General features: G+C 45.3%; 1 protein-coding gene across 7 annotated transcripts in view; it reads left to right on the plus strand.

The window, feature by feature from the left end:
- Positions 1 to 12,222, plus strand: part of C2H8orf34 (chromosome 2 C8orf34 homolog) — a 292,844-nt gene that overhangs the window by 70,731 nt on the left and 209,891 nt on the right. For all 7 annotated transcript variants that reach the window (XM_039522706.1, XM_039522711.1, XM_039522710.1 and 4 more), the window contains exon 5: positions 10,093 to 10,121. In XM_039522706.1, the coding sequence (XP_039378640.1) occupies positions 10,093 to 10,121 (29 nt within the window). The remainder of the gene's footprint in view (positions 1 to 10,092; positions 10,122 to 12,222) is intronic.

Here is a 12,222-nt window from a genome sequence, read left to right on the forward strand (position 1 = left end):
ATCTATGCTGATATAAAAGAAAAGCATGACAAACAATTGACCAGTATTCTAAATGTAAAGGAGTTGGAGGGTGCATGTAACAGGGTGACTTGTCTCATTCTTAGGGCCCTACCAAATTTATGGTCCATTTTGCTCAATTTCACAGCCATAGGATTTTAAAAATTGTAAATTTCATGATTTCAGCTCTTTAAATCTGAAATGTCACTGCTGTTGTAATTGTAGAGGTCCTGACCCAAAAAGGAGTTGTTATTAAGGGGGCTATTGTAAGGGGGTTGCGGTATTGCTACCCTTACTTTTGAACTGCTGGTGGTGGTGGTGCTGCCTTTGGATCTGGGCAGTTGGAGAGTGGCAGCTGCTGGTCGGGAGCCCAGCTCTGAAGGCAGCACCACCACCAGCAGCAGTGCAGAAGTAAGGGTAGCAGTACCGCAACCCCCTTAAAATTAGCCCCCTTAATAATTGCCGTGCAGAAGTAAGGAATGCATGGTATGGTATTGCCACTCTTTACTTCTGCACTGCTGCTGGTGGGGCACCGCCTTCAGAACTGGGCACCTGGCCAACAGCTGCCTTCTGGTTGGCCAGCTCTGAAGTCAGCACAGAAGTAAAGGTGATAATACCGTGACTCCCTCCCCCAAATAACCTTGTGACCACCCCGCAACTTCCTTTTGGGTCAGGACCCCCAATTTAAGAATTTGACCCCCAATTTGAGGCAGTAGGATAGTCCCATAATGCCTGGGGTCCAGATACCAGCTCAGTACTGACCAACATCCCCAAAGCAGTTGACGACTCTGGTGATAGTCCTGCACAGTAAGGATACAGTGCCTCCAAATATCTCCCCTAGTGAAGAGCCGGCATGCACATGTGTTCTTGCTGTGTGGGGACCATTGTATTGAAGTAGTTCATGACACACTGAGAATGCTCTTTGACATTCAAGAGTGAGATTTCACGGTGTGATGGTATGGGGGGGTCTCCCTCCAGTGTGGCCTGAGTTCACTCCATCCCTAAAGCTGTCCTTTACCTCGAGGCAGTGAGACCTAAGTATTCAAGTCAATAGGGTTACCCTGATTCACAGGGCAGCAAGGCCCAGTGTCCAGAATCAATAGACGGGGAGGCCTACTGGGTGGGGTCATTAGGGTGGCCCTGATTCGCAGGGCAGTAAGGCCTAACAGCCAGAGTCAATAGAGCGGAACTGATTCATAGGGCAGTAAGGTCTAATGGTCAGAGTTAATAGGGTGGTAGGCCTCTACCCAGAGGTGGGCCCTCCCTGCTCCACCAGGTCCCAGCCCAAGGCCCTGACAGTGGCAAGTGCATTCGCCACTGAGTCAGCGAGGATTCAGCCACAACATGCTGACCACACTAGGGACTATGGCTAATCCTTGCCCTTGGCTGCTTCCTACCATGACTCCTGTATCTGTGGTCTGGACAGCTTCTGGGTTCCTGTGCCTGGGCTGTTCCTGGTGGCTCCAAAGTCCCTGAGGTGTCTGCAGGTATCGGGGCATCTGCTGGGGTCTTGGCGTTTCTGGCTTCTGTGGTTGGGGGCTGAAATGGCTCCAAGACTGGAGCCTGCAACGGACGTCCTTTGTCTTCAGTGGTCAACCCCGACTGAGCCGAGCTGCTCACTTTTATACTGGTACTGCATTTGGGGCATGTCCCTACTGGGCATGAGGGCAGGGCTTTCTTAGCCCACAAGGAGGAATTAACCCTTTCCTGTCCAATGCAGGGTGAGTTCACACTGTCACACATCCTCCCACTTAAGAGGGTACGCAAATGTAGGTTCTTCCTCTCCCCCCTTTCTGCCTATCCTTGAGGGAAAAAAATCAGTGTTGGCATGTGCCTTCCTGGGGCAGCATAATACCTGAAAGTTGTATGGCTGAAGGGCAAGATACCACCACATGATGCACATGTGTTGGTGTGCTTCATGCTATTTAATCATTGCAGGGATGCATGGTCTGTGATCACTCTGAATGTATTTCCTAATAGATAATATTGCAGGGCATCTATGACCCACTTAACAGCCCAGGCCTCCTCCGGGTGTTTTCCCTGGCAACTTCTTGTGACAGTACTGCCCCAAGGCCCACTTCCGAAGCGTGCGTCTGTAAATGAAAGGTTTCTGGAAGTCCAGGTGTATCAAGACAGGTCCTCTTGTGAGTCGTTCTTTCAACATCTGAAAGGCTGTCTCTCTCTCTCTCTCTCTCTCAGCAGACCATTGGACCCTCTGGGGTGTGAGTTTCTAGTTAGGTCTGGCGGGATCACAAAGTCTGGGACAAAACGCTGGTAATATCTGGCTAGACCAAAGAATTGCTTTACCTGTATCTTTGTTGTAGTGGTAGGCCAATCTAACAGGGCCTGTATCTTGTCAACCAGGGGCTGTAGTTGTCCCCTCACTCCCCATGGTGTATCTTAAGTACATCACTTCACTCTGCCTGAGGTGGCATTTTGTGGGGTTTGCCATGAGTCCAGCATCCTTAAGAGCACCCTGGATAGGTGTTGGAGATGGTCCTCCCAACAGGGCGCTGTACACGATACCATCGATGTAGGCCTGGCATAGTGCTCGGGGTTGTAACAGTTGGTCCGTGAGCTGCAGGGTGACAGTTTGGTGTTGGGGATTTGCCAATATCCGTTAGTCAGATCCAAAGTTGACAGGAACTTGCGTCCCTTCCACACCCCCCCCCCCCCCGTTATTCCAAGAGTTCATCTACTCGTGGCATTGGATAGGCATTGAAATGGGAAATTTCATTTACTTTCATGAAATCAGTGCAAAAATGCACTGAGCCATCTGGTTTCGTGACCAGGACTATCGGGCTTTGTCATTCACTGTGTGACTCCTTTATCAGGCCCAAGTCCAGCATGGTCTTCAGTTCCTTCTACACTGCCTCCCCATCTTGCGAGGCAGGGGCCTGTGGGTAATGCTTACCTTCTGATTGGGCTCGCCATTGGCATCTGCCCTGGTCGGACTGATAAGACATCAGGGAAGGCTCATAGGATATCCTGCAATTGCTCCCATTGAACCTGAGTGAGCCCTTCTCACATTGCCACTGTTATGGCCTTGAGAGGGCCATTGACAAGCGCTCCATGCTTTGTTTCAGGTGGGTAGAGGTTGATGAGTAGGACTTCCCTGGTCTTCGATGCCTTCAGCAGGTTTACATGATACATGCACATCACCCAGTGTCGTCCTAGCAGCTAGACTTCATAATCAACTGGTCCGACCCGTCGAGTGACCTCGAAGGGGCCTTGCCATTTGGCCAGGACCTGGGATTTGGCCAAGGGTAATAGAAGCAGCTGTTTTTATGTAAGTGGGCCCCCTTGTTATATTGCTGAGCCTGGATCTCCTAGACTTGTACCATATTCTCTTGTGAAGTTCCCCAATGTTTGAAGTCGCTCCCACAACTGCAGCACATGATGGGGCCACTCCCTATGCCTGTTCTTCCCATCCTTCTCTGAGGAGGTTTAGGATGCCATGGGGTTGCCTTCCATATAGGAGTTTGAAAGGGGAGAAACCTTTTGATGCTTGGGGTACCTCCGGTATGGTGAATAATAAGGCGGGGAGAAGAGTATCCCAGAGGCTGGGATCCTCTTCTACAAATTTCCGCAACATGGTTTTCAGTGTCTTATTAAACATTTTCACCAAGCCATCCATTTGGGGATGGTACATGGACGTCCGGAGGGTTCGTATATCTAGAAGTGGCACAACTTGGCCATTAAGCGGTAGAACCCATTCATGCCCTGATCAGTTAGGATTTCACAGAGGATTCCCACCTGGGCAAAAACATTCACAAATTTCACTGCAATCTTAGGGGACAACCTCTGGATACTGAGTTGCATAGTCCATGATCACCTGGATGTAATGGTGGCCAGTCATGTTCTTCTCCAGGGGGCCTACTAAATCTAGCCCTATACACTCAAAGGGTACCCCAACCATGAGGAGTGGGAAAAGTGGGGCTTTTGGTACTCCCTTTGGTCCAGTTTGCTAACATTCTGGGCATGAGTCACAATAGTCTCTTACCTGTTGATGGATGCCTGTCCAGAAGAAGCTCCTCGCCATCCTCTGGAGGATTTTTCCCTTCCAAGGTGTCGGGCCAGGGCACCAAATGGTCTAGATACAAGAGACCCCTGCTCAACTTCCAGGAACTAACAGCTGTCGGAGCACTTCATGAGTCAGATTCTTCCACTACTTGATGGAGGCAGTCCTGCCATCTCTCAAAGTTGTGCCGCTGGGAGGCCTGAGGGTGGGGGGCATCTTCCTCTTCCTGATCCCTAACTATGGCCTGCTCCCAGGCTCAGCTAAGAGTTGGATCCTCCCGCTGCTCAAGGATGAAATTGCTATCATGCTCAAGTTTGGCTAGTTGTCATCCACATATGTGCCTGTCTGAGGGGGTCCCCATTGTGGGAAGGCCCTTCCCCTGGGTTATTATCCTGGTCATGGCTGAGGAGCCATCAGCATTGTCTCATCACTCTCCCCTGTTGGTGAGTAATGGGTGCAGTCCTATGAAAGGTCCCAGAATGATGGTCAGTCCCGTCCCAGAATAGGGATAGGCTAGATTAGGGGTCACACTAACCTGCAGGGCCCATGTGGAAGTGAGAAAGCTCCAAGGTCACTCAGGTAGTGGGATAAGAGTGCACATCTCTGTGGATGCACTGTAGGTGTATTTGGGACCTGTTCGGTTCAAGGGTTGGGGCCAGCTCCCTCTGGACATCCAGAGCCAACGAGAGCCACCGTGGGTGTTCCATTTACACACACAGGGACCCCGAGCTTCTCTGTGGTCTTCTTCTGGGCCTGTGGACTGGCTATCCAGGCTTGTCTGTAACTGCAATCCAGAAATGCCCGTCTTGGCCATGCTCATAACAAAGGTCTCAGGTCTCTGTGGCCAGAAGGTCCATTTTCAGCAACCTGAACCCCACCCAAGGGTCTTCATCCAGTAGGGATGAGACTCGGGCAGCAAGTGGCCACTAGGTTGGGCCTGGGGGGTTGGCTGGGGTCTCAGCCAGGCATTGGGATCCTCTGGACTCTGTCAGGTGCGGGCTTCCCCCAGCTGGTTGATCCCTTTCTCCCAGCTCTTCTGGTTTTCAGTTCTGTGGCTCCCCACTTTTGGCCACCAAGTAAACTTCCCCCCAGCTGCGAGGATTTGAGTGAACTGCTCCAGGACTATAGCTTCTGCTACCTGGGCTCTGGACTGCTTGTCTGGTTCCAGCCACAGCCTGGCATAATCCCTGAGGCACTGGGCCACTGCTCTTGGTCTAGCCCCAAAGGGTACCACTTTCGACAGAAACTCTGTTGGTATGTCTCAGGACTGATGCCTGTGTGATCAAGTATAGCCTCCTTCACCTTTTCATAGTCTAGTGCTTCTTGGGTGTCGAGGTTGCGATAAGCTGCCTGGGCGGGCCCCATCAAGTATGGGGCTATAAGGGTAGCCCAGTGGCTTGGGGGCCAACATGTGGCAGTGGCCACCCGCTCAAAAGTTACTAGAATGGCCTTGGGATTGTCCCCGGGCCCCATCTTGGTGAGCCACAATGGGAGGCTAGGTGGTATGGAGCAGGGATTGGATTTTGCTGGGATGGCAGGCAGGGCTCCTCCTGGCTGTAACAAAGCCACCATCTGCTGCATGAGCCTTTCCTGCTGGGCTTGTTGTTGTTAGCTTTCCAAGAGCCATTTCAAGACTTTATCTGACTCCATCCTGAGACCTACTATGCCTTGGATGGTGAGGTACAACTATCCGGGGCAGTGGGGGAGGAAAACACGTCCTCCATCATGGGCATCTCAACGTGAGCCTCTCAGCAGGCTTCAGTCGTTTCCTGCATTCTCCACCAGGTGTGGCTGGTGGGACGGGGGTGTGTACAGTGCAGGGTGAGTTCACCCCATCCCTCAAGCTGTCCTTTACCTTGAGGCAGTCAGACCCAAGGACTCAAGTCCATAGGGCTACCCTGATTCATAGAGCAGTGAGGACTAGTGGCTGGAGTCAATAAAATCACTCTGATTTGCAAGGCCTAGCAGCCAGAGTCAATAAACTGGCCCTGGTTCACAGTGTGGGGAGGCCTAGTGGGCAGGGTCAATAGATTGGCCCTGACTTGCTGGACAGTAAGGCCTAATGGCCAGAATCAATAGGGTGGTTGGCCGTCACCTGGAGGCAGGTGGTGGCTGGGGTAGGGGGACATGGGCCCTTCCTTGCTCCACTGGGTTTCAGCCCAGGACCCTGATAGTGGTGAGTGCATTCGCCACTGAATCAGTGGGGATCCAGCTGCAACACACTGACCACACTTGGGACTATGGCTAGTCCCTCACCTGAGCTACTTCCTACCGTGCCTCTGGCATCTGTGGTCTGGGCGACTTCTGGGTTCATCTGCCTGGGTTGCTCCTGGTGTCTCCGAACTCCCCGGGGTGTCTGCAGGTATCGGGACATCTGCCAGAGTCTCAGTGCCTCTCGCTTCTGTGGTCAGGGGCTGCCTTGGCTCTGAGGCTGGAGACTGCAGCAGACATCCTTCCTCTTTGGTGGTGAGCCCCCATTGAGCCAAGCTGCTCACTCTTATACTGGTACTGCATTGGGGCATAACCAGTAGGGGCATGGGGACAGGGCTTCCTCAGCCCATAAGGAGGAATTAACCCTTTCCTATCCAGTGCGGAGTAAGTTCACCCCGTCACACACAGGCACATTGCTAGCCTCTCTACAGCATACACAGGGCGAAACTTAGAGTGGGAAGGAATGCAACAAATACCTCTGAGACACCTTTGAATATGCCTTTGGATTTGCATTTCCCTCCTTCCAAGTACTTTCTAGGTTATTCACTTCACATGTACTGTCCCAAAAAGGACTTTGAAGTGCCTAATACTTTCTAGATGTTGCATTAGTCAGTCTCCTAAAGAAGTTACATACAGTTCACAATAACACATACACAATTGCATTTTTAATTCAATGGTCTCAAAAGGTAAAGGTATAACAGGGTTCCAGAAAGAATTAGATAAATTCATGGACTATAGGTCTATCAATGGCTATTAGCCAAAATGGCCAGGGATGCAACCTCATGCTCCAGGTGTCCTTAAATCTCTGACTGCCGGAAGCTGGGGCTGGACAACAGGGGATGGATCACTTGTTAATTGTAATGTTCTGTTCATTCTCTCTGAAACATCTGGCATTGTACACTGTCAGAAGACCGTATATTTGATTTTTTTAATACAAAATTCTGTTAGTTCTTAGGATTAAATTGTATTGTATTCAAAGGCCAGAGTCTGAAAGGTATCAGAATTAAGTGATAATTGTTTGATTTCGGCTTAACAGTATGTGTTTAGATTTCATATGCACAAATAATTCTGTTTTAAACTGACACCATCAACTTGAAATGTAACCAGTTACAATAAATGAATTTAAAATAGTTTCATGTACCACGTTTATCCCTTTGTCTCCCTGACCATCTTTCATTTTACTATCATATTTTTCTTATTTTTTTAAAAAAGTTTTTTCTCTCCCTTGTGCAGTATAAAAAAAAAATCACACAAACAATGGAATTTGATAGGCTGTACAAGGGAAATGGTGTCAAATGCACATGGTAAAGAAAATGGAGTGGTGTGGTTTTTTGCTCTAATTTTTCAGTTTTCAGAATTTTATGACTTAACATTTACTCACTTTTGTTATGATGATTAACAGAAGTGTGGTTTTTAAATTGACTGTGTCATTTTAAAATAAATTACTTTGAAAATAACCTGCTTTAACAACAAAAAGTCAATATTTGCCAACAGTTAAGGAAGTAACTGTGGTAACTCAGATACCATTGTGTGGTGGTTATGATTCACCCTGTCCATGGAGCAACCATAGCCACTGGATGTCCCTGCTAGCAACACTTCAATCAAGCTCTGCTACTAGGGAGTTAGAAGAAGTCACTGGAACCCAACATCAGTTCAGATGGCCCTGGAATCCTGTGGATCCTGGGGGATCTGCCTGCTTTGAGAGTTGTCCACATTGTCTCTTTTGGAGATGCATGAAAAAAGCTATGTAGAAGGATCTCTGTGAAGAAGTCCTCATTGAAATTCTCTCCCCCAGAACCCTCTCTTATTTTCCTGTATTGCTATAGGAGGGAGTGATATCGGCCCCAAATAGACTAGCACCAGCACTTCCTCCTAGGCATTGAGTCATCCTGGGTTCTGTAATGATTCTGCTTCTTTTGTGACTGCTTTTGCCCATGAAAAGAAGTCCATCTGCATTGCTTTTAGGCTCCACAGATGCAACAGTAGTGACTGGACATGTGAAGCAGGAGAATAGGGGACTGCTCACAGGGCAAAAAAACTGGTTTAAAAATCATTGAAAGTTGCTGAGAAGATGTAGAGTGTCTGAATGGGTAGATCATAACATCTGTGGTTGTGAGCTGGATTAGCTTTAGTTTTCCAGAAAAAATCAAATGCTATGGAGAGCTGGGTTTTGGAAATCTTTACTTACATTAACAGGGCTGTGCAGGGTGAAGAGACAGCTAAATTTAATTTTCACAATTTACTTTTGTGCAGCTGCTTTCATTTGCATACACCCACACAACTCGGGGGTGAGGGTGAAGGGAGGAACAATGGATTTCATGGGATATATTACTCAAATTGGAACAACTTCCTGCTCCACATACTATATGGACAGTGGTGTAGTTATGTATTAAATAAAAGCCGTAAGGTATTGAAAACAGATTAATTGCTGTGGGGGTAGACAAAGTGTATTTTGTAAACACTGAATAACTCAGAAAATGTTCCATTAACTTCTGTTTATTTCTCATGTATTGATCAGGTCCTAAAATGTTAATTACAGTTCTGTTTGTATTTCACTATGTTTTGAAAACAAATCAGTAAAAGGAAGCTATCTAAAATTAAAAATAGCAACATGTAGGTATGATTGAAAATTTATCAATAAAGTAAAAAATCATACAGCTACGGTCTAAGAATAACATGCTATTAACTGTTTGCTGTATTATTGGGAATAAGTTTAGACTGAGCTAACCCTAGGGTAAATTTACAAAGATAAAGAGCTATGTTAGCTCTCAAATTTGCTCCTAGATGTATAATGCATAGCTTATAAAACGAGCTCTCGTACACTGGAGTACTGGATCGCTTTATAAGTCTTAGATGACAGTCATAAGAACATAAGAATGGCCCTACTGGGTCAGACCAAAGATCCATCCAGCCCAGTATCCTGTCTTCCGACAGTGGCCAGTGCCAGGTGCCCCAGAGGGAATAAACAGAGCAGGTAATCATCAAGTGATCCATCCCAAAATATGTTTGGTTAAGTTTTAGAGCAAAATCGCTTAATGGCTTCAGTGGAATGGGAGGAGAAAAGGGTGCAGGATGGTGTTGCATATGACATAGTGAGGCAGGATGAGCATCATCCTGTCATAGCACATGGGGCTGTACTGGCAGCTATGCACGTCTACTACACTGCAACCTACACCATAGTGTAAGGTGGAATGATTTGATGTAAATGGGACAAAGTGAATTCTCAAGCAGGCAACTGTATATGTTGCTATCAGCCAAAAGTGTAAGTCAGCAGAATATCAGGTGGCATGTTGTGCTTGCTCAGGATTTGGAACAGCTGCCCTATCTAGAAGTGTGATGTTCCCTGGGAGACACTGGACCTACTTCTCTTCTTACTGGTTTAATTTCAGTGACTTTCATGGAGTTATTCCTGCAAGTGCAAAGTAGAGCAGTCAGGCCTATGTTGCATTTGGATGTCAGGCAGATAAAATATATATATATATATTATAGTGTGTGGATGTTTGTTGGTCAAAGCAGGATTTGCATCATAATGTGCTCAAACTACAAATATTAAATTGCCTTTTTAATTTTAGAAAACAAATAGAAGCAAATTTTAGCTTTTCATCAGTCTATTACTACAGCCACAAATTTCCAGAGTTTCATAATTGTTTGAAAGCTCAGTTTGATTATATTGCCCCTGAAGAAAATTATAGAACATTGCATCTGGTCAATTTCACTAATGGAACAAAATATAATAGACTGCATTTGCAATAAGAGAATTATGCAAGTTTCCAGATTAAACATTTGTTTTACTTACTATAACAAAATACATTTCCACAAAGAATGTTTCTCAAATTGCTTTTTAAAATCTGCTTTGTTTTCAGGCATTGCTATTTCTGATGAACTTGAGAAGGTAAGAGATATTGTGTACCTAATGAATAGTGCAAACAGGCAGATGTTTATGGTAGTTTTAGGCAGTGAGAGTTCAGTCTTACAGTCCTTACGCATACACTTAACTCTTATTCAATTCAGTGGGGGAGCTGGTACCTAAGGGCTGTTGACAGGGCTCATATATGTTATGGGCCTGATCCAAAGTCCACTGGCATCAGCGGAAAGGCTCCCATTGACTTTAATGGGCTTTAGCTCAGGCCACGTAAAAGCTATTGAGCTGTACATCTTATTTTGCTTAATTTTATCTATAGGGATAATTTTATAGGATACCTAAAGCTAAATATTTCCTATAAGTATAATTATTGTTGATTTGAGGTAGTATTTTTTGGGTAGCTCCTATTAAATTTAAGTTAAAGTAATTCTACTGTTTGTGAACATCTTTAGGAGTATTCTTTGGCCCCAGATCTGATTAGGTATGCACATGCCAGAAAAACAACATGAATACTAATTTCACAGTTGCATGCAGTATAAGATGAACGCCTCAATTGTGGCTACTTAAAGTGGTGGAGAGACTTCTCCAAGATAGGGGTTTCAGAGAGGCATGATGCATATGCCAAAGAGTCATGTGGGATATGGGGCTGCTATCTACAAATGATGGTGTTTACACACACCTTTTGTGTGTTTTGGCACTGAACTTTCTAATGCTAACATGCATTCTAAACTCAAGTAATCCTGTTAATTATGTTAAGCATGTGCTTATAAGCATTTCAGGACCTGGGCCTTTATTCTTACTTTTTACACACATCTAGAACTGTGTCCAGTAGTAGTTGTTAAATGTAAAAACAAAAGACATGCTACTAGAACCCTGACAACGTGAATAGTTTGTATTGAAATGAGTGAGCCAGTCATAATTGTTTTGCCTGTCATAAACCTGTGAAATGTCACTTTTTTTGTTGAAGAATAGAAGCATTTTGAGTGAAAGAGAATTTGTTATCCCACATGCTTTTATTTTTGAGGAAGTATCTAAAAAATACTTACATTTCATCTTGATGAAGACCTGTTTTTGCCTCAAAACATGCAATATTTTGAAATGTTATACTTCAGTGTGAAAATCACCATTTAATGGGAAGCAATGTAGTGATGACATTACTAAGATACTGATTTGTTAAATAAATTTCAGCAAACACAGTTCATTTGCTACTGTACTTACCTGCTTATTTTGAACATTCTGAAATTTTGTTTTAATCCTTGTATACTTTTCAGTCATGCAAACTGTTTCACATTTTTACAGTATTGCATCTGCTTTATCATATGTTTGAGGAAAATAGGTAAAGTGAAAAAAATTAAAGAGAAACCATCACTTTGAAAATTTACATTAATTTTTTTATGCAGTGTAGTTGTAACTGTTGGTCCCATGATATTGGAGAGACAAGGTGGGTGAAGTAATGTCTTTTGTTGGACTAACTTCTGTTTGGCGAGAGAGACAAGCTTTTGAGCTACACAGAGCTCTTCAGGTCACCAAAGTTTGTCTCTCATCAACAGAAGTTGTTTCAATAAAAGATATTACCTCACTCACCTTGTCTCAAATTCCTCAAATTACTATAATTGAAACATTCATTTACATATCTTTCCTCTTTTCTTTGTGTATAGTTAATTTTACTGTTTGCTTGATGAGACAAATCCTTTTCTAGCCCCACAAGAGGTTTTTTCCCCGGTAAGAGCAGGAGCAAAGCTGACACTGACAGCAAAGAGGCGGCAGCCAAAGCGTGCACAGAAAGAAACTGAAGGAGAGGTGTTGTGATTCACAGATCAATAGATTTTAAGGCCAAAAGGGACCATTATGATCATCTAGTCTGGCCTTTGAACTACAGAAGGAGTCACCCTCTAACACTGAACAGTAACTGTATTAAACGTAGAACAGTATTATCCCTAAAGCTGCTCTGTCTCTGCAGCACTATAAAACCTCTCCTGCCTGGCTTAATTTTCACAAAGAAACAGTACACACAACTTCACAGGAGGAGGCATGAGCCTGAGCATGTTGGCTATTATAGTCTCAGGATTTCACAAAGGACCCTGCTCAATATAACAGGGGAGCATAGTAAAACTCAGAGTTTTAAAGCATT

Source organism: Mauremys reevesii, linkage group 2 (assembly GCF_016161935.1).
Source record: "Mauremys reevesii isolate NIE-2019 linkage group 2, ASM1616193v1, whole genome shotgun sequence".
Classification (NCBI taxonomy): Eukaryota; Metazoa; Chordata; order Testudines; family Geoemydidae; genus Mauremys; species Mauremys reevesii.